The sequence below is a fragment of the Arctopsyche grandis genome, chromosome 5, assembly GCF_051622035.1.
Source record: "Arctopsyche grandis isolate Sample6627 chromosome 5, ASM5162203v2, whole genome shotgun sequence".
NCBI lineage: Eukaryota > Metazoa > Arthropoda > Insecta > Trichoptera > Hydropsychidae > Arctopsyche > Arctopsyche grandis.
Genome location: NC_135359.1, coordinates 12104716 through 12128868, shown reverse-complemented (window position 1 = coordinate 12128868; position 24153 = coordinate 12104716). Strand labels below are relative to the sequence as shown.

Sequence of the window (24153 nt, the reverse complement as noted above, 5' to 3'; positions counted from 1 at the left end):
GATAAATATCCTTCTTAGATCAATTTATTACATTAATAAAATGTTTATTATATAGGTAGTGAACAGTGCCGGCCTTACACCCGATGGCGCCTTCGGGCAATTTTTTCTAAACACCCTTAGAAAGAACTTTCACCTTTGGCGCTCTAATCTAAAATTTTGAATGGCTTTTGGCGCTCTAATTTTAAATTTTAAAGAGCCTTTGGCGCATCGTTCGGCGCCCTAACTTATTTGGCGCCCTCGGGCGCTGCCCGACCTAGCCCCCCCCCTAAAACCGGCACTGGTAGTGAAGCAATAAGGCTTGAGATCAAAAAAGGCAATTTGTATATGCAGATCTACATATGTACATATGTAGTTGTTTAATGTCTGAAGTTTACAGAGATATTGAAGTGATCCACAAAGTCATGGAAATGTGTAAGGAAAGAACTACAGAACTATCGCTAGCGATTCTTTAGAATGAAAATACAGTAAGTAGAAATCCATATATCAATACATACAATCGTCAATAATAATAATCAATGCATTTTTGTCATTACTCAAGAGCTGAACAGGATACTTCCAAAATAAAAACTAACATATAGTTATAAATTGCTATTTTTTCAACAATCACGCACAAATCATATGTTATAAAGCCACGATGGTTTTCAATTCTCGTAGTGGATCACGATTATATGTATTTTACCCAAAGTGCGAATTATTGAAGTACTTCCTTGTACTGTACTTCAAGGCTAAGCAGGAGATGAATAACCAAACGTTTTTATTCAAGAAAAGCCTTTATATGAATACATAATGAGTTAAAAATAAAGAAGAAATAGTTCACGAACACGCACAGGATATGTGTTAACTAATTGATCCTAATTTACATGTTATCTTGAATGCAAATATAATATATATGTAGGTATATCGCTATTATAAAAACTAATTTGTTTTTCGTGATATCAAATAAAGAGTATGATACAACATTTTAACTGTGATGTGTATTTAATTTATCGACTTGAATACTTTTGATCCAATATGAAGCCCTCCATTTGCTGTCTTCATTAAATTTAGATCGATTTTTGTTTCCCAACCTTGAAATTTAATAATAAATCTGCTAATGAATAAATTATTACACGGAAGACACCATTTTGAAAACACTTACATCTATTCTATCGAAAGCTAAAGTGATAAATACATACGTATGATCTCATACTTATTATTTCCAATGCTACTATTATTTTAATAAATGTGTTGATATTTGAAATTAACAGCAATGCTTAATAATTGCACCACTTTATTATTAAATAGCATCCGCATGAATTAATTTATGTGCTTTGATGTCCTTCTAAATTTCCTCAAAGGAAAGGTGAAATATCTTCAGTTTTTAAATATGTACTAATATTATATGATAGCTCTTCAAACTTTTTGATCATATTTATGTATAATCTTGAACGAGTTCGTGACTGATATCTCAATTTATTTAAAGAAGTGGCCTACCAGATGTAAAGAAGTGGAGAATTTCAAATAGTAGATAAAATTAATAGCTAATGATGTATCGATGATGTCATTCTCATTGTGTTATGCTATACGGAAATACGCTTCAAAGATCTAGTGCGCTTAATCATGAATGAAACTGACAGTCAGTTAAAAGCAAAACTTGTTCTCAAAAGTCAATTATTCTTCAACAAATGACCTGTCATCGTTATTTTGTCAACTTTATTTTTTAATCACCAGCTGTGTTAATTTTATAATAATTATAACTCATGAAGTGAGTGCCAATAATATGTAGTAATTGTAATCATTAGACGAATTTAATATCATTGTCAACGACAAGAAAACGCTTGATGTAGTGAGGTCGATAACCCAGAATTAATTTTCCTTATTTTTCATTTTATTTTACATATATATGTACATACATATATACCAGGAAGACCTAACAGGTAGACCCCAAAACGCCATTCTAGACAATTAATTACAAACATTGCAGCATTTTTATTATATAAAAAGCTGTATTTCGAAAGGCTGAATAACACGAAATTAACAATGAATTAATTAATCCATAGAGACATATATGGAGTTAGACTTGTAGGATGGTTTTTGCCAATTTGATGGAGGAACCGTTTCAACAATGAAATCAGATAAATTAGCAAACTCTGATAAGAAACGAACGACTTGGAGTCACAAATATCCAAGTCTGACCAGCGGTATTAAAGATTAGCACGGGATCGAACCCGGTAACCTCTCGGTGCTAAACATAAACGCAATCACCAAGCCATACTGCTGGCCATGAATGTGGACTAACCCAAACACGAAATAATAACGATAAAAAATAAAAATAAGCTAAAGCAGGGGGAAAAAATAATTGAACTATTATATGTAGTACCATTCCTTAGGGTGTTTATGAAAAATGAGACTAAATTCATATTGGTAGCTTAAAAAATCGGAACTTTCACAGACATCTGTCGGAAAATTCACATCATGATATTTCCCACGTCTTCTTCAGATGAAAATGGAAATCCATGAGAATACCCTTCTCAAAAAAGTCGTCACGACATATGTTTGTCATGGTGTATGACAAATATGACTCACAGTGAAGCAATAGCACTCGAAATCTAGTTTGCATTAAAAAAAATAAACTAAAGTGTGAAAAAAATTTGGGTCAATACGTAACATTCCGACAGGTAAATTATAAGATAATGAAGTATAATATAATATATTAATATGTACATACATAAAGGTGGTTCTAAAAATAATAACCTTAGGTTAGGTGTTTGATATAATTGTTGTGTCCTTATACATTCAATGAAAAATATTACATCTTAGTAGTTTAAATTGCACAAATTCTGAAGTTGAATTACAGAGCGAAAATTTGATTTTCATATAAACACCGAATCGAATTTTCCTTTTTAACGTCCCATGTACAAGTGATTAATTGAATGCCATGTCATAATCGTTTTTCACGGCCAAGTGATGTTCCGTTCGCCTTGGACAATTCGTCGACATTGAGGCTCCATTATAGTGGAGAAGTACATACATATCTGCAGGCGGAGGTCACGATTTCCTTTTGGAAAGATAGATCCAACTTTAATGGGGTTTTCTTTCATCTCCAACAATACGAAACGCGGTGTAAAAAATTCGGAAATCCCTTCAAGTCAAATCGTATTTAAAATATCCTAGTCGTGAAACTATTATGGTGTGATGAAACACGAATATATTGACACATCAGGAAGATATCTTGCAAATCTCTTTCCAAAATAATAAAAAAACTTGTATTTTATAAACAAATATATGTATTTTTTAATTGTTATTACATAATACTACAAATTACATAATAAAAAAATGCAGATCGATCGATAGCTATCGAATTCGGCACATTAGTAAGAGGCTCTCAAAATGTGAATTCACAACATTACAGCCTCTCACCACAACGGCCTCTTTTATTTATTTTTTTTTGAGATTCCTTTGTGTAACGTTCATAAAAAAATGGAGTTTCATTTAAATTAAAAAATTACTTGAATTAATTAAAAAATCGAGTTTGGTTTTTATACAGGATACGAGTGCACTCAGACCGAGTTCGATCATTTGATCATGCGGATGTCACTCGTACCGTGGCAACACCCAAATGACCAAATTAGTGGACTCGGTCTGAATTTAGACCCGGTTTTAACAAAATAAATGGTTTCTATGGTAGTTGTATTTTAAAAGTGGAAAAATACTGAGTCCTTTTGTTAAACAAATTTTACAGGTTAAAATTGTCTACATATATCATCATCATTCACTGCCAGATGAAGGCCTTTCCAACACGCTTCCATTCGTCTCTGTTTTGAGGAACTCCCATCCATCTCATCCTATACATTTTTCATCCACCCATCTCCCCTGTAGCCTTCCTTGCACCTAGGGAATCAAATCCCGGTGCAAGAAAGTTTTCGATATTTATAAAACCGGGATTAGCAAATGTAATCCCGAAAAACTCAGGATGGAAATTAAGAAAATTCTATAATTCGACTGGAAGAATTTAGGAATATTGCCTGAATCATTAGCGAAGTGAAACATATGTAGAATAGCCTTGTAAAAATAGCTTAAATTATGGAAGTTTGGAAAACATTAATTAGACGTCGAGCCACTCTACCGACATGATATCAACTTGTGCTCAGCTTACGTAATTTTAATATTCAGTTTCAAGCAATTGACTGTACTTAAATCTGCATTGAGCAAAGATATGGTAATTTCTCTAAAAAAAAAAACAAGTAGAAAAACGAAGACGAGCGAATTTCATCGATATACTTAAATCTATTAAATCTTAAATCATTTGATGAAGATAAAACTGAGATAATGTTTTCGATAACCACTCGTAAAACTATAAGAGAGACGATGTGAACATAAAGTTCAAACAATTGTACCAGCCTCATGTCCATAAAAAAAGGAAATGGTGCTATATAAATTTATCAATGTAAATTCTTGAACTATTAAAGATAACCACAATCCTGGAATTGGACCCAGTATCCCGAAATCGTCTAATTGTAATCCCGAAATCCCGGTTTCGAAATTTTGGCTCGGGATTGGATTGCCTACTAGCACTCTCTCTCGGGTACCACTCGAGCACTTCTTTCGTTCATCTATCGTCTGTTCTTCTAGCTGCTTGACCCACCTATCACCATTTCAATCTCTTTACTCTCATCATTACATCAACCACCTTTGTAATTCTTACCCACGAATCCCATTTTCTATCTCTTCTCGTTATGCCAAGCATACGGCGTTCTACGCTTCTTTATTGCGCTGAGGACAAAATTTTTGTACTGCTACTTTTAATTAAAGTTGTGATCCATAAATTGAATGCTCTTAAATATCGAATTGAATGCTTTACATTATATTAATATATAACATATAACTTTATTTTAATTCGTTTTTAATTTAACCATTGCCATTTCAATCTTTTTACTCTCACCTTTACATAAACCACCTTTGTCCTACTTTCCACCCACGTATCATGTTCTCTGTCTTCTCGTTATGCCAAGCATATAGCGTTCCATACTTATCTGTTGCGGTGAAGATAAAATTTTTGTACAACTAATTTTAAATATATGATCCATAAATTGAATGCTCTCAGTCATTGAGAATTTCTAGCATAATTTAGATTAATCATAATGAAAAAGTAACTTTATAAAGTTATAAATTCAATATTACTGAGCTATGAACTTAACTTAACGAACAGTTAATCTCCTACGAAGTAATAATATATTTTATAATGAAAAATTACGAAGCTTGTTAATTCAAATGTGGGCGGGAAAGTTTTTTTGTTGTAAAATTTGAGATCTGGTGAACATCAAGGGAATCTCCTATACTTTCATTTTATTTCTGCAAGGTCTGGTTAACGCAATATTCTTATGTATAGCACTTTATTGCCAACGTTCACGTTAAAGTTCAGGTTGGTGTTTATAAAGCACCGCCAAGGCTGGCGATTGACCAGCATCTGCTCCAGCGGTCATCAACGAAACCTCTGGCGCAACGTCAGCTCACCACCACTAATCACTGATCACCAATCACGAACTGCATCCAAACGGCAATCACTTTAATAACTCCACCGATCGATTTCGAGATCGTCGATTACGAATCTAAACTTACAATTGGACCGTCTACAAACATCTGCAGTATCTCAAATAAAGTTAAAAAAAAGACAAATTATTAAAAGGATATGAAGCACATCGAAGGACCCCCCGTAGCTTTCGGAATCGTCTGTGAAAATTTACGACTATAATTAAAGGATTGAATTTTTTCTAGTCCAACAAAAATGTAGAGTGTATTACTCATTTTGTGGTTTCAAAAAAAATCATTTTATACTTACTCATTTTCGGAATGTTTATTGCCAACTACTTAATTTATTATCAACGAAATCTTAATGCAAATTTTAAACTTACGTGTATATTAAGCATCGTGAAGTCAAGGTGATTATGTTTTAACTAGTGTTGTACCCGATGAAATATCATCGCATGGGTGTTGGCATATTAAGTTATTAAATAAATTTTTTTAATAACTTTAATTAGTCGAATTTTTTGCAAATACCTTTTAAACATATTTATATTTAATTGTTTAATATGAAAAAAAATGGTGAAAACTACCTACCTACCTACCTATATATAAACAATATAAAACACCAATAGAAATATTAATCCATTAAAAAATTTATTGATTAAATAAATAGACTTAAATTCATACGTTTTGATGGCATTGTTTTAGCTGTGACTTACATATGTATGTATGTGGAATTGAAATGACTATTATAGTACGGCGAGCGTTATCGAAAATACACAGATGCACAAACACACACACACAAAATAGCGATATATTCTATATAGTGATTCACATATTCTATATATATATATATATATATATATATATATATATATATATATATATATATATATATATATATATATATATATATATATATATATATATATATATATATATATACATATATAAAAATGAATGTCTGTGTGTGTGTCTCGGTTAGGCTCCTAAACCACTGAACCACTGAACTTTCAAGATTTGTTGTATGCATGTCCGGTAAGATTACTGTGAAAAAAAACGGGAAAAACGGGAATGGGTGTTATTGCAACACTATAATTTCAAATGTTTTCGCATCGCGACTAACTTGTTCGCTGCCTGTGTTTTTTCGACAAATGGGAACGGGAACAGTAACGAGAACGGGATAGGGAACGGGAACGGGAATTGCATACGTTATTGTGGCGTTGCAACGCATGCCGGGTTCAGCTAGTATGATATAAAAGAAATATGCAAATATGTAATATTAAACATGCATATTTGCGTTTTAGTATCCACAAATTAAGTTGCATTATGATTTTTAATTTTTGTTCCAAATTTAAATTTTATTTAGATGAAATTAATTAGGTGGGGAAATATCATAGGTATCATTTTGGATATCAATTTTTTTGCAATATCATTCCCATCTACACATTCTATACGTAAAAATAATCATATTCAAACTGATCAGCTAATAATATAATATATAATTATTAATCCCATTTTTTTGTCGAAATCTATTTTCCCACGTGTAAAAATTATAAATTTACATATTCGTAAAAATTTAAACAACAAACGACGTCCTTAAAAATGATTGATATTTTCCTGCGTACAAATTTAGGTGTTAAAAAAAAATCATTACGTTTACTCACAATTAATCGAAAACACAATTATGAATACAATTTAAATGTGAGACAATGATCAAACCAGCGAGTATACAATCATCTGTATTTTTTCCCATAAATTTAGAGAGGTGGCCCCCACACTACGATGAGCTTCACGTCCTCCAATGCCTTCTCTCGCATCAATACAACCCCACCTCGGACCAGCAATAGTCAACTCGATCACTATAAAAACCCGTGCAATATCTTCCACAGCATCAGTTGCAGCTTGTGATTCAATAAACCATGAAGGTAGTCTAAAAAGTGTACATTGGCTAAATGCCCAAAACGTGCCTGTAACATTTACACATTGCGAAACATTTCAATTTAAAAAAAAAAATCAATAATATTTAAACACTTTCATTAAAAAGTAATAATTTCAAATTCAATAACGATTTTAATGAAGTGCAATGTTCATTATGGTATATTCATACAAATTGTGAAACATTTCAATAAAAAAATCAATAGTATTTAAACGCTCTCATTAAAAAAAAGTAATAATTTCAAATTAAAAAACGATTTGAATGAAGTGCAATGTTCATTATGGTCATAAACAACTGTGGAAAGTGTGATATTCCTGAAATGTGTACTAAAGCTACTGTATTTCTAGGTGTTCGTTTGTCTGTTGGCGTTGACCGCTGCTGCTAGTGCTGGCTCTTTGGGCTGGTCAGGAGGTGGCTTCGGTGGAGGTGGCCATGGTGGAGGTGGCGGTGGAGGCTTCGGCGGTGGCGGCTTCGGAGGCGGTGGATTCGGTGGAGGCGGCTATGGCAAAGGAGGTGGAGGAGGTGGTTTCGGAGGAGGCGGATTAGGAGGTGGCTGGAAAAGTGGAGGTGGATTCGGAGGTGGAAGCAGCCTCGGAGGATATGGAGGCGGAAGCAGCCTCGGAGGATATGGAGGAGGAAGCAGCCTCGGAGGATATGGAGGCGGATGGAAAAGTGGAGGAGGACTTGGAGGATTCGGAGGACTCGGTGGAGGAGGAGGAGGCGGAGGATGGAAAAGTGGAGGAGGACTTGGAGGATTCGGAGGACTCGGCGGAGGAGGAGGAGGTGGAGGATGGAAAAGTGGAGGAGGAGGATTCGGAGGACTTGGAGGACTCGGTGGAGGATCGGGTGGAGGATGGAAAAGCGGAGGACTTGGAGGACTCGGTGGAGGATTAGGCGGAGGATACGGAGGAGGCTACGGTGGCGGCGGATGGAAAAGCGGAGGAGGAATCGGTGGTGGCAGCATCGGAGGCGGTGGATGGAAATCAGGAGGTGGATTCGGAGGTGGAAGCATAGGCGGATTCAGCGGAGGTGGATTAGGAGGTCATGGAGGCGGAGGTTACGGTGGCGGTGGATTCGGAGGAGGTCATGGTGGTGGCGGATACGGAGGTGGAAGTAAGTACCAATTTCACTAATTCATCATTATCAGATACAAAAAATAGTTTAAATGAATCGTATATAATTTATAGTACGGGTGGTTAAAGTAATATCTGGCGGTGGATGGCAACCGAAAGGAGGTGGATGGTCCAGTGGTAAGTTTTAGTAGATAAAAATCACTTTATTCAACTATCAGTGGGGATGAATGAGCATTTATGTTATAAAATCCAACATTTATGATGCAACCAGTGGTGGCTCGTCCATATGGGCTGCAGACCTCCCAATATAGTACACATTCATACTATTTTTATTTTGCATTTGGTCACCGGTAAGATCAACGAGTTACTACAACCCGATTCATCTCTGCAGCCCTCCCACTTTGAGTTCTCACGACCCGCAACTGGATTCAACTCAAAATATCAAATCCCAAACTATAACTTTATTATACTCATTTAAAATGTTGGTTGTGTTTAGAACTTAATTGGCTAGCAAATAATATTATAATAAATTTATTTTTTAATTTTATCTATAGGAGGAGGATGGTGATTTGACTGAACTGTGTAGCATGCTATGTATACTACTATAACTTCAAAAATGCAATGAATTTCATCAAAATATGTATCGAAATATACACTGTAAAATATCTGTAAATATGTCCAGGAATAAAACTGCTATTAATCTTATATATTATTTATTATTTATAACATATTTTATTGAGGCAGAATAACATTTGTTGTTTAATAGTTTTGGAAATAGCATAATATAATACACTCTTAAGACCACAATGTATAAAAAATAACAAATTTAAATATAAATATTGCAATACATTTACATACATGTAACATATATAAGCTATTAATATTGAATGGCTATTAGCATATTAAAAATTTCCCACATTAACCAGCATTGATTATACAACTTGGTTGATAGAATTGGGAGATAAAAATGCATAGTTTAAACCTATTGGAATATTACTGATATACTAAAATAGTATAACTTTTCAGCATCGAATATTTATAAACAAACACATAAATAAACTTATTAAACCAAAGTAATTCATAATAAAATGAATCAAAAAAATATGTACGTCCTTTATAACATTTATATTTGTAAAGCTAAGTATTGTATAATATTGTAAATTACAAATAAGTATATCTAAACATTCTATAAAATATTTAAAAAATTACAAGCCTAAAATGCATCAAATATAAATAAGTCTGTACATTTGTACATATATTATATTGTATATCTTACAGCAGCGATACCTTGAGATCATATCATATTTGTCAATCGTCAATAATTAAACGAAGCTAATTAAGTATTAAATATTAAGACACATTTCAAAAGAAATGCCGCAGTTAAGTTACATTTCACTATGAGTCATCACACGCTTATATAAAACATCGGCTATCGAAGTCTGCACGAATTTTGAGACTATTTGATTACCGCCATATTGTATTGCTTCGGGTTCTAATACCAAATTATTTATTTACAATATTTCCAACGCCTGAGACAACGATTGCTCTATTAGTCATAAATCATAATCAAACAATGCATTATTAACATACCGAGTCAAATAAAACTTGCCATCAGTTTTCAACGCACACGCTCCCGAATAATCATCACTGTTGAGAGAATATATCATAGCACCTCCAAAATCATTTTCTTTGATGAACTTGGCCTTATTTACTATGCTTTCCATATTCTCGAACGATATCCACTCGGATCCGCTAACGAAGTACGGCGAAGCAGTTTCATTATCAAAGATGATCCTTTCATTGTCTGTGTTATTCATAAAATGACACAATTCGATGAAATCAATAAAACCATTGTGTCCCAGCTTACCATAACCTGCTGAAGGACTACCCGGAGCTGCATTGTTACTATTCACTAACGTGAAAGAATGACCAAAAGTCGGCAAACCGATAATAATTTTATTACGGTCCATGCCTTTATTGTTCCACATGTGTGCCGTGCTATTAATGTTTAAAGTGGCGAAATACAAAACCTCTCCTTTTCTATTATAAAGAGGCGAATTAAAACCAGTAAATGGTGTGTATTTGGTATACGAATGAAAGTCGTAGCTCATTACATTTACGAAATCGACATATTTGTTCATTTCTTCAACGTCGTAGGCAGAATCGACTATCGTCGAAGGAGCTGCTACCGCTACAGTTAAAAGATACGGTTTGTGTTCTCGATTGTATTCCATTCTGATTTCTCTCAACAGTTGAGTGAAATGTTGACGTTGTCGCTTGTCGACTTTTCTGATATTATCATTGGCACTCAAAAGATTGTGATGATTTCCTGGTTTTTGAAAACCTACGGTAGGAAATTCCCAATCTAAATCGATTCCGTCAAACGAGTAAACAGTCAAAAAACTTTTTACAGAACGTATGAACGTTTTCCTCGTCGTATGATTGGACACCATATCGACAAAGCCATCGTTATCTCCGGCACCGCCGACAGAAAGTAATATTTTCAATTCTTTATTACATTTTTTTAATTCGACTATTTCAGTAATCGTGCGAATAATATCTTCGTTCAGTTGCAGTGAATTATTTTTAATAGAGGCGAACGCCACAATTATATGTGTACACAAATCGCAGGCAATATTTTCCGGAAGCAATTGTGGAGTATTGTTCTCGTGTTGAGGATAGTTGTAATAGCAAACGAGTTTTAACGGTTCGCTTTTCGACTTGTCGACGGCAGTCTTCTGGGACGATGTGAATGAGGAGTCTTTGTTCAAAAACTCTTCGATGGAATAGATTTGGGCACGGTCGCTGTACATCAGTGCGGTGTCGTCGTCTTCATGCTCGATAACGAAAAAGTTAATGTAGAAAATGGTGACTATTGGCGATGCGATGAGAAGTAAAAGAGCGATCGAAAGGCACAAGGAACGACATCGCCTGGAAGGGGGAGATGTCCCAAAGTCCGAGTCTGCAGAAGAGGCTGGAATGGAGCCCCCAGCGGGCGGAAGCCTCGAGTAGTGCGCGCGCTCTGCAACCCCCATTGGAGACTAAGTCTCGATTCAGCTCGAGACTAAACTCTCAGAAACAAACTCGGAGTACTGTCACTCGACTTTGACAGCTTTCAACTGACAGATCACAGCTGAGACCCCATTGAGGTACGCAACACTTTTGTATGCATAAGAATTTTTACCAATGTATCTACATATGAAAATCCATAAAATTTTGTAATTGGATAAATCTCACTTATAATGAGCTATAGTTTATTGTGTAATGTTGCAAATGTAGAAATTTCACTGTCTTCCTGAAAACTGTATTTTACGTATTTCGGGAATATCTCCAAAATAAAACATAATAATTATTTATTTAGGAAAAATAATAGACATGTCCGGTAGTAATGAAGAGGACATAAATAGAAAGAAAAGAAGAGGACATATGAAATTAGGATGGAGTGCATTTTAACGGTAAACGGATTATTGCGCAAATTGTGATCGCGCGCACGACAATCGTTGCCACCAAAATCGCGAACACGGAATATTTGCTACTCGAGTTCTTGTTAGTACAATACTCGCACCGGTAGCTTTCGATTGATAGAGTTTTTGGATGCCAGATGTTATTTTGAACCGAACTGAATCTAACCCATTTGAATGAATGAATGCCGTTTTTAAATAAAAAAAGTTCAGTGATTATAACACAAAAGTTAATCGCTACCAGGATAATCGCCGCTACTAAAATCGCGTGCTCGTATCTCCCGGTGCAAGGAAATTCGGCGTACAGAAAACTGCGAAAATATTATTGCGCGAATGTTTTTTTTAATGATAATAATTTTTTTATTTGTATTTTTTGCGATTTTCGTTATCCTTTTCAGTTATCCTGGTAGCGATTCACTTTTGTGACGTAACCCGTTTATCGTTTTTCCACTGAAATTTGGACATTGAACTGCAATATGCTATACAAAGTACAATGCACTCAAAGAAGTATGGAATGCTGTATGCTTGACATAACGAGGAAAGACAGAAAACGGCATACGTGGGTGAGAAGTAAGAAAAGGATAGTGGATATAGTGGATAATGGTGTATAAGGGGTGTCAATGGGAAGAATGAACAATAAAAATGTCAAAATGGTACTCAAAAGAATGCAAAGGGGTAAAAGGAATATCGCAGGGAAGATAAGTAGACGAAATTAGGGGAGTGAAATGGGTGAGAGTTGCGCAAAACAGAGACGAGTGGAAGCGTGTTGGAGAGGTCTTCATCCAACAGTGGATGGTGAATGGCTGTAGGTGATGATGATGATGATGATGTAAGTATTTACCCAATTAACTAAATCTTAAAAATAATTGTAAATAGATCTTTCGAGTTTTTATAACTATCTTATGTGTTTATATATTTATTTTATAGCTATCGGTGGCTTTTAGAATATACTCAAAGTGTATCGTGAGCATAATATATGAAATTTATGAGATGAAAAGCTTACAAAAATCAAATCAAAAAGAATGACGCGAGTAATCGTCGATTGGGCAATGGGTGCAATGAAAAGGTAGATGGTCGATAAAAGTGGGCTATCGACATACGTCAGTAGAGGGCAGAAGATCAGTATGTGGGGGCGGCGGCTGAAAGTCAGGGCATGAGTGAAGGTGATTTGAGTGAAGAGAAGACGCTCGCCGACGACTCGGCCCGTCTGGAGCAGCTGCAGCTGCAGAAGCTGACTCTGGAGCCAAGAGAGGCGGCCGCCAGCGGGAACCAAAACCAAAACCAAAGCCACCACCAACATCAACATCAACACCAACCCGACCAGCAGCAGATGATGCAATTGCCGGAGCCTTCAGAGCTGGCGGACGAATTGGAACTGCCCTGCCGCGTCGTCACCGATCTCTGGGACTCCATCGGCATCCATCATCCCAGGCAGCTCCTCCTCGATCTCGGCTTCAAAGACGAACACCTGCAATTGAACAATTTGCTCAACTGCATGGAAGAGGAAATCTTGACCATATCGTCAAACTTCAACAGCGCCACCAACTGGAACTCTTCTCTGGTGCTATTTAAGGCGGTCGTGTGTCTGTATCGGTATGACATCGACAAAGTCAAAGTTTTACTCAACCAAGCCGTCGCCGAACGGAACAAACTGAAAATAGACCTTTCAGACGCCAATAGACGGGCGGCTATCCTGGCTAACGACATCGATGAAAATCATTCCAAGCTGGAATTCGCCTCTAAAAATAGGTTGAAGAACTTGGAACAGAAGCATTATGAAACTGTGCAACAGCTCACTACAAAACTGGATTCAGAAAAGGATCAGTCGGCTCACGTTATTTCCAATTTAGAGATGCAACTGACCACCCTTCAAAACGAAGAACTGAAATTGAAAAGTCGCTTGGATGCGTTCAAGTCCGACAATGATAATTTAGAAAAAGAAAACAATAGTCTGAGGGATCGTCTCTCGGAATCGACTGAACTCAGCAAAAAACTCACTAAAGAAGTTAAACTTTTAACGGACAGTCAAAAGTTTTTAGGTGAATACAGAGAGACGACAGACACCACCATATTTGAAGAACGAATCTTGAAATTAAAAGAAGAAAATACGTTGCTCCGTGATAAAAACGATGAAATTTCAGCGGAATTGGAGATCTTAATTTCTAAATCGTCGTCTAAATTGGATTTGACGAATGAATCCTTTTTATCATGTTCGCCGACTAATATTGCTTTAAAAAATTTAGGTGAAGAGTGTCAAATGGATTTGAATGAATCGACATTGCCAAACGGAAACGCTGTCAAACGCCGAGGTTTATCTCCGTCGGTTTCTCAATTTGAATTATTAAATGAAGAAGAAAGTCCGAGAATATGTAAACTAAGAAAATGTCACAATGCGATGGCGATCGACAACACTGAAAATATCAAATCTCAAAATTGTAATTTTACTAATACAAACAATATCCAATCATTCACTGATACTGTAGTCGATTACGTCATTGATAAGAAATTAAATTGTGAAAATAAATCTAATGACACAACAAGCGATGAAAAATCAGATCTATACATATCGACTAATGTAATGGAGACAATTCTACATCATTTAAAGGTATGAATTTCAATTATTTACATAATTTAGACTATTCCTAACATATTTATTAGAAATGTATTGTAGATACACAATAAGATATGCTCGTTTTTAAAAATATATATACACAATTATGTAATGTCTCGTATGTGCATATTTAAAATTTAATTTTGTTATATTTCAGGATCAAAATTGCTGTAATCTGTTGAAAATTATTAATCAAAGTAAATATAAGCCATATTATATAGCATTTTATTACTTGTTACATGAAATTAAAAATGACATTAGCCAAATTCCTATAGATGATTATACTAATACAAATGATCTAACCAAAATACGCTTATGTCTAAATGAAATGAATAAACTTAAATTAGATACAAATTACGACAAAGGTTATATAGAGTCAAAAGTAATGACTGAATTGGAGACCCTTTCAAACCCCCTGGAAGAACTGTGTCTCTTAGAATCTGGTATTCAATATGAATTGATTACCACAAAACTACAATCACAAATTGCTAGCCTCCAAAAATCACTCGACGATGAAAAAGTTATTAGAAAAAAAGAGAGTGTAAAGAATGTTGAAAAGTGTCATGAGTTAGAAGCAAATTTAGAATCATTGAGAGCCGTTTACGAAGAGAGTGAAGAATATTGGGCAACTAAATTAAAAGAAGAACGAGAAATATTCGAACAAGAGCAACAAATGAGCGATGAGAAGTTTTCGGATCTCATGAATAAAGTGTCGGAATATGAGGAACAATTTGCGCTTCACGATAACAAGAATGAATTTCGCAATAGACCGTTATCCACAATAGACGAGAAATGTTCACTGGAGAAACAATTTACGGATCTTGAAGACGAATTTGAAGAATTTAAGAAAAAATCAGAATCTGAAATTGACGAAAAAATTCTTGAAATTACATGTTTACAGGAAAAAATCGAATTTTACGAAAAGAAGAACGAAGACTTGAACTCCAATTCGGCCAATGATCCTCAAATAAATCTGACGAACCCTATTTACAATACACCAAAAATCGACATCAATGTTTACAATCGAGAATCGCCAGATAAAATCGGTGATTCGGACCCTATCACCTCGCCTATTGAATATTTATGGAATCAGAAAACGATATCATCACCTTTGAACAACAATAAATCAAACGACAATAAAGCTAGAGATTACCAAAATCCAATATTTTTAAAAGATCAAAAGTGCAATTTGAATATATTCATTGAAAATTCGAGGGAAAACCACGAAATCGCGCTGACTTACGGCACACCAACTACCAACGATGCGTGTGACATAACACCTATTCAAAAGCCAGACACTTTAAAATCAATATCTTCGAAAAACAATACAAATTGCAACTATGTCAACTGCTACGATAAAAAATTAGAAGGGAAAATCTTGCACTGTGCTGATCTAGAACAAGCTTTGCAGGGGCGACAAAAGCTAAACCAAGAACAGGATACGTTCCGAAACAGATTTAATCCCGTGATGAATTCCTTCAATGCCCAAAGACTATCACAACAGGTAAAAAATAGATATTTTTATTGTTATTTTACGATATCTACGTAGTAGTAAGACCTAGGTTTGGAACCATTTTAAGCTCGCTGATAAATATTTATGACTTTATTACCTCGCTTTTAAGCTTTATCTTTTAATCCATAGGATGACTCAAATGCTCGTGGAATTTTGGAACTACAATATCGACAATTGCAAACGGCATTTATTCAGCAACAAACTTATGCTGAAACCATGATGCAACGTAAGTTTTATATTCAATGATTTTTACTTTATCTATGTACGTAGTAACAATAGATGAAGTTTTGTGATCATGCGAAAATTCGAACTCGAGTTTTTGACTGATTCGAACTCAGAATCGATCACCGATCACGTTTTAGTGATCTAGAAAAAATGTGTGTGTGTCTGTGTATTTTTTGAACACTGTTAGTCCTATCGAACTGAAACTTCGTCTCAGTTACTGAAATTCTTATCGATACGACGTAATTTTTTTTCAAATTTTTAAGTTGACCGGAAATGGTACCTTCCCTTATAGGTGTCCTCTTTTTTTTAAGTTTTTGAATTCAATTATCTCCCAAACCGTTAACTAAATGGGATTGAAATTTTTTTACATGTAATAGAAATTATAAATTTTATACCCTAATATTTTAGAAATATTTTTACCTCAACCGGAAGTAGTACTTTTACTTTTGATGTTTTTTATGTTTTTCTAGGAAACCTTTTGGTTTATTGAACTAAAATTTCATATCTAGAAGTTTAAGCTTTATACCAAGAAGGGCTCCCAATCGAATATTCGAATATTCAAGTATTCGAATTATTCGTCTGATTTTTCAGCCATTCGTTATTCGAATATTTCATCAACTATTCGAATATTATTCGTGTATATATTTTTTTATAAACAAAATCAACATGAAAAGAGTGATGACGAGGAAGCCGACGATTATGATTATGATAATTGTGATAAAAATGAAGACATTTCATCTTCTTCAAGAGGATGAAATGTCTACATGTGAAGAAACGGACTTTTATTCATTAAATACGGAAATGTTTGAAGAAAATCACTTTTCGATCGATAATAATGTCTACGAAATTTTAGAAAACATCATAAAAATAATACGAATATTTAAGAAGTCACCGGCGAAATATACATTTTTACAAGAAATCATAATGAAAAAAGAAAATAAAAAATTGAAATTATTATTGGCTGTAAAAACAAGGTGGAATTCAATGGCAACTATGATAAGACGATTCATTCAAATTTATGCTTGGTACATATATAATTACTTTTTTTTTCATTTTCGAATATATTCGGATATTCGAATAGTTCTTGATTTACTATTCGATATTCGAATAGTTGAAGTCGACGAATATTTGGGATCCCTAATACCAAGTTATATATAAAATTTGAAGAGCACCCGTCAACCAGAAATGGCAGTTTACTCTTGTTTTTTTTGTATTTTAGATTTAATAAATAGAAACTATAAATAATTATAATGCATTTTTTTTTAATTTTATAGAAACACTCGCTATACATAGAGGAGAAATTGGTGCCTTGAGGCAAAAGTTGGCAGCCGCTGATCTTCTTATACGAGATCTATACGTAGAAAATTGTCACCTCACTAAAAATATTATTAACCCTCCAATTATATAAACTTACCTAGTCGTAACCTTTGAAATTATATGATTTGTGATATGTAGCATATATAGATATATTTATAATTTCAATATTTATATGTTCGTTTTATCTATAATTTATTATTGACTTGTATAAAATTATATTAATCAATTAATAAAAGTGAATGCCTTGAAATTCATATTCGTATGAAAACTATTAGGCAATCTTAATGTGAAATTCAGTCAACGCTTGCACATGGGCATATATTATCTTCAACTTTTTCAAAAAAAGTTTGTATTCTTTTCAGATGCTTGTTCTTGACACTAATATTGGCAACCTTGATCATTCATTTAGTTGATGGATGAGCACAGGTGATGCTATAAGTGAGCGCTAACTGCATCTAATTTTCTATTCCATTTTAGTTTAAATTGTTTCCATTTAGATTTTTTTTAGTTCATATATTTTATAGTTGACACATAGTTTGTGTTTAAAATCCTGATACAATTAGGTTAGTATTTTTTTTTAAATACAAGCTATATATTTATTTTTTCCTTATGAAAGACTTTATACATCATTCATGTATAATAAGTATATTTTTTTGACAAGAATAGGATCACAAACCTAATTTGCTTGCTTTAAGAAATTAACTGAGACTATTTTTAATTGTTTTTCTATTGAAAAATATTAACAATAGTTGTGGGTTTTTGATATATAAAAATATTGAAACACTCTTACATTAGCTGTTAATCGAATTATGTGCCTTTAATAACGAATAAATATTGCATTTTTGTAGTACATACCCAACATGTATTCAATATTCATCTGAAAAATAATATTGTAATGCGTCATCAATTCGAAAGCAATCCTCACAAATGAAAACTACGTATTTCTGTATTTAAAACATTTATTTCAAATTTCGATTTAATGTCAAACGAAAAAAAAAAGGATACTTGTTTATTTATTTTGTGAATTTTTAAGAGAATATTAATGTATAATATTTTTGGATTTTTTTATACAAAAAGTTTCATGATCTCAACGGTGAGGTCATGTTATAACTACATAAGAAACCTTTATAAAACAACGTAGCTGTTTTGTCACAGCATACTATTATATCATCAATATGTCACTTATATTGCATAATTTAAACATTTTACACCAAATTCGTTACGAACAAATATTTATATGGTATATTATAAAATATATTAAAATTCAAAACAGGGTAAATACACAAACAGCCCTGTGTATAAATTACAAGAATATCATCTCTTTTTTCCAACTTCAAAGATCTTCATTTCTTTAATAGTCATGCTATTCTTACTCACTAAATAATGTATCAAATACAATTATATACATATTTATAAAAATATTCATTTATTTCAAAATATTAATACAAATAATATTTTGTGTTAATTTTATTTTTCCTATTTTTTTCTTATCCTCGTATGTGTAAAGAAACATTTATTAAAAGCCCATGGAAATCTCGATGCAAAACTTTATATCTGTGATATGTCCTATCTACTTTATTTTATCTAAACTTATAGTCAGTTTTATTATTAAAATAGAGGTAAAAATCCACTCATTACTTTCATGATTTGCGATGAATTTCGACGCCCCCCCCCCCCCCCCCCAACTAATGCAGTTTGCAACAATTTTCCTTCGGCGAAATATTACATCTATTTCTCGGGAGAAAACACATTTGTAGATATTTATATACTTGATAACAATGTACATTTCGTATTTACAAGTCTTATCACAAGTCATTATGTTGAAAAAAATCACATTTTTATCACTGACTGTATTTTTATTTTACAAGTACATTCCATTTACGAGATAGTCGGCATCGTGAGCAAATGGAGATTTTCCTAATCTGCGCATTCTGCGGCGAGCCATTTTCAGCCGACAACCTATCAGTACCACCATAATACTTGTCATGCACACGCCTGTAATAAATGTATATATATATATATATCGTTTTATTTATATTTTACAAACAATAAATACATTCTATGCTCTATTCTTACCTAAAGTTAGAAGTAAGATAGCTCCGGGAGGTCTTTCTGCAGCTCCGTCATGCACGTCATCGTCAAATTGTCTCCCCATGATTATTGAATTGCTAACGGGGGTTTCTTTCGTTTGTTTGTTCTTTTCCGACACACTCTTATCATTATCTGAAATATGCTCCGATTTCAGATGCTTTTTTTTTGTTTTATTTATATGCGACTTTTCTTCCTTTAATTTACTCTCGTTGTTATTACTTTCTGAATGGTCTTCATTAGAATGGTTATTATTTTCTACTTGCGAATATTCATCTTTACTTTTGAATCCATTATTATGTTTATCGTTTGATGGTGGGGAGTAATTTTTATCAGAATTATCAGTTAACTTGTTTTTAATGTAAATTTCTTCGGGAAGTGCAATCATTTTTCTTTGTGGGTATGTTTCTAGATTTTCCTATAAAAAAAATTATAAAAATACGATAAATATACATACAATGATATGGGCCTGTTATCTATGTGTTTGCATTCCGTATAAAATAACATTTGTCATTTTAAAATCATCATTATAAAATCTATATCGATGGGTCTAATAATTATTATAAGCAAATATATAATATTTGTAATATAATCACAATGTGACCTTTATAATATGGACTTATAAGCTGGAGATAATTGTATAGGCCTCTCATTAGAACCTGATAATCGACAATGTTAATGTTATATAACGTTTTTTATTCAAATTTGATAAAAATATCTCACCTGTAAGTTTTGTTGTTGTTGGGGAACAGCCCACATTTTTTCTCTATCTTGAAATATATTAGAAATTGTAGGAATATTCAACTTTTCAGGTGGCATTTCTTGAGAAAGCCTATTTTGATTATTCTCCATTCTAAATTTTGAATTTTGAACTTGCATGTTCTGTTGCATAGCTTGTTGTTTCCATGATGTCTTAGGTTCCATTTCTAAATGATACATTGGAGGACCTTCATTCATGTTTATTTGTTCTGTAAACATTAAACAACAATGTATGTACATGCATATATAAAATTGAAACAATTTTAATGTGGAAATCCATCAATAAATAAATGAATTAATTAAAAAACGATCCATGCAGTTTTATTTTCAAATTGATATATTCATCATGTTGATGGATATAATCTATCTTGTCTACATACCTTGTTGCATTTGAGGCCAATTTCTATGTTGCCAACTATTTTCTGGTACGGAATCGTACGGCATAGGTTTGTAATCCAACGGAACAGCTGCTAATCTGAAACATCATTTGTTTGTGTAAATATTTTATCAAATTTCATCAAGATATTATCGCAAATTATTCATTCGAATAAGAATGTTGAATAAAAACAAACCCATCCGTTTCCGTGACTTGAAGTCCTCCTTTATGATTGAATATGTGTGATCCCCCCATATTATCTAAAATAATATTTTAAGGTGGAATATAAATAAAGATAAATATACGTATTATTAAAACGTATTTAAAATATGTACTACCATTATATTGTTTAGCGTGTTGAATACTTTGTGGAAGTTGATCTAAATGGTGCGGCCACGGTGGACTATCCTGCGATGAAATCGGACTCATAAACGCAGGATGATGCTGAATAGGTATGTCCTATAAAAAAAATGGTATTGCGATATTAAATAGTATTGAAATTATATGTCAATAGTTGCAATTACAATTTACCTTAGTCAATGGCATATTTTCTGGAACATTATACTGTGATGCTTGTTGAATTGATGGCAAACGAGGCATTATCTCTCTCGGTGGCAGATTTGATGGTGGCAATGTAGTCGTAGCTGGACAACCCAGCTCGGGAGCTTCATCACTTCCATCAGCACACTGAGGTATTCCATCACAAGCATTATAAATCGCAATGCATTCCTCTGATGAATGGCATTCAAACTGAAAACGGCTACATCTACGACCTACAAAATGGTTTAAATTTATTAATTGAAAATACAACGACTTGAAAGCATGTTCAATGTATAATTATTCAATTTTCTTTTAAATTACTTAGTTTACCGGGTGCTGGAGGAATAGTTTCGTGAACTTGCACGACAGAATGTGGTGTTGTTGGTTTTGTTGTTGTCACTGTCTCTTGGAACTGCTTCCTATTAAATTATGACTATGTACATTTACACAAACTAAAGTGAGTTAGTATGTATTATAATAATACCAAAATGCTTCAAAATATTTCTATTCGCAAACAGTTTGAATTTGTAATTCCATATTCAAAACTTATTTTGCTGTATTATATATACAAAGATATTTCTTATATTTGATTCCAGTCAACTTGGCAATAAATAAAAGTCGAAAATACTTGAAAAGCTTTGTTATGAACCTTTAAATAAACGTATTTTTATCAACAATGAAATAATATTTGTATGAATAATAATTTTAAATTTAAGAACCTTAAACTGGCCAAATCTTGTTCATGCTTGGTCAATTTTATCTGATCTTCTAACTCAGCCAGATGCCTATTTACCGCCAAGATAGCACTCGAAAAGTTCGTGTGCCTTGTAAATTTGCATTTAAAGTCTTCAGGCGGGCCACAGTGGAATAAATAACACGAACCAGGACTCTGAAAAGAATGACAAATGGTTTTTTTAAATCGTGCACTTTGAATGAATCGTCGTACTTGAACTTCATGGAGTCTGATTCCAAATAATCATATTTCTTCAAACTATTAGATCTTAATTAAGAATATCCTATTGTTGAGAGGCTAGGTTTATTGAAATTTAATGATATGAACAAACTTTTATTATTTGATTTTATTAAAACAGTTTCATCTTTTAAAGAAAATCAAAAATAAATAAATGCAGCTTTACTTGTATTACAAAAAACCTTAAGCCTTTTTGAAATCTGAAACTTATTAAAGAAACATGTAATTGATAACATAGTTATTTGTCCATTCCTCTACTTATGCAGTTCTACAAAATGTACATTTTTAAGGTCTGTATTCATTTGGTCAGCAACTCCGTTTGATTTCGTTAGTAAATAGATGACTAGTAAGTTATCTGACTGCTCGACTATTATATGTTTTTCAAAAATACTTAAAACAAGAAGCAATTGGCTGTTCGTTCATTTTTATCTATATATCACAAAATTACACTACTATTACAAAATTTTCGTAAAAATTATTGACTGTTTATAGAACAAACTGGCCATTTAAATTTTTAATCGTTTCATACTGAGGATCAACTCAGAATTAATCAACAGAGTATAATCGATAATAGTTAACACGATTTATAATTCTGAAACCGAAAACAAATCTACGAAACAATGATTCTGAAGAATTAGATTTACTAACTGCCACGAAGGTAAATGAAGACATCAAATTAAGTAGCGAAAAATATACTGATAATTATTTACCTAATGTTGTTTTGTTTTCATATAAGTTTTTGCGCAGTTTCTCATAGAAAATATCTAGCACGTAATCGGAAGTCGAATCGGTGCTATTATATAATATTTAACATCCATATAATATCAAAAATTGACCCACCAACAGAGAAATGTAATATTAATAGAAGCGGCTTTAGGTGTCATATCGTTGTCAAGTGACATTCTGTCCACGGACAGATCTAAATAATTTTAGCATCAGTTGTATCTAACGCTTGGTGCTCGACGTATGTCCGATATAAACTTCTCTGTTTGTTTATATTACTCGCAAGATGGGCAAGCATCGGTAAAAATTGCACAATACATTCAAAAACACACAATAAACAACATGGGATACATTTTTTTTTAAATAAATTGATCCGATTGTATTCCGTGCGTATTTACAGAGACGTACCGCGTAAAATTGACAACAATTATTTATTCGTAAGGGCCCCTCTATTTTTATCACATCTCTCTGCCCACCAACACATTTTCATTTTACATCTTTCAATTGCACCATTCATCAATATTGATACTGAATAGATATGTATATTGAATTGAGGAGGGTATTGTTGTTTCAACAGTGGACCTCCCTTTTAATATCCATACACCATAGTTTCACCTGTACAGTGCGTTTCAAAATATGTATCTACTTATTCATACCTTTTCCTCGAAGACGAAGACATCGCATGTTTCAGTTTCGCAGCAGAGCCTTAGACACTCGTCCCTGGAGCCGAGGTCTATTTCGTTGATATACTTGGCCCCCATGTCTCTGGAGTCCTCGGTCCTGATGATCTTGTCCCTGTGGATGTCGAAGTTATCCACGCAGGTTTGAGGGTCCAGATCGCGCCTCTTCAGCCTGGTCCGAGCTGCTGCCTCGGCCATCAGCATCGCCACGACCACGAGCAGAAACGACGCACGCATACCGGCCACTCGAGACTTTAGGCTCTAGGCTCTAGTCTCTAGGCCCTAGTCTCTAGGCCCTAGTCTCTAGTACATCTGGTAATTGTTGAGAGTTGCGGTCGATATTGCAATAGTGGCGCCCCCTGGCGATCGCTGCGCG

General features: G+C 33.7%; 3 protein-coding genes across 3 annotated transcripts; 1 reads left to right on the top strand and 2 right to left on the bottom strand.

The window, feature by feature from the left end:
• Positions 1-9242: 9242 nt before the first annotated feature.
• On the bottom strand, positions 9243-11629 carry Cht11 (chitinase-3-like protein). The gene has a single exon (XM_077430988.1). It carries the CDS (start codon positions 11547-11549, stop codon positions 10068-10070), a length of 1482 nt encoding a protein of 493 aa, XP_077287114.1. The 5' UTR covers positions 11550-11629; the 3' UTR covers positions 9243-10067.
• A 1438-nt stretch (positions 11630-13067) lies between these two features.
• On the top strand, positions 13068-18630 carry LOC143911896 (uncharacterized). The gene is made up of 4 exons (XM_077430987.1): positions 13068-14580; positions 14744-16090; positions 16229-16325; positions 17599-18630. The coding sequence occupies exons 1-4, from the start codon at positions 13129-13131 to the stop codon at positions 17730-17732; spliced, it is 3030 nt and encodes a 1009-aa protein (XP_077287113.1). The 5' UTR covers positions 13068-13128; the 3' UTR covers positions 17733-18630.
• Positions 18631-19130: 500 nt separating this feature from the next.
• Positions 19131-24128, bottom strand: LOC143911699 (uncharacterized). Its single transcript, XM_077430703.1, has 10 exons — positions 23754-24128; positions 22124-22293; positions 21726-21823; positions 21396-21637; positions 21203-21323; positions 21061-21124; positions 20869-20963; positions 20453-20697; positions 19718-20147; positions 19131-19636 (listed from the first exon to the last, which is right to left on the bottom strand). The coding sequence occupies exons 1-10, from the start codon at positions 24012-24014 to the stop codon at positions 19503-19505; spliced, it is 1860 nt and encodes a 619-aa protein (XP_077286829.1). The 5' UTR covers positions 24015-24128; the 3' UTR covers positions 19131-19502.
• Positions 24129-24153: the final 25 nt, after the last annotated feature.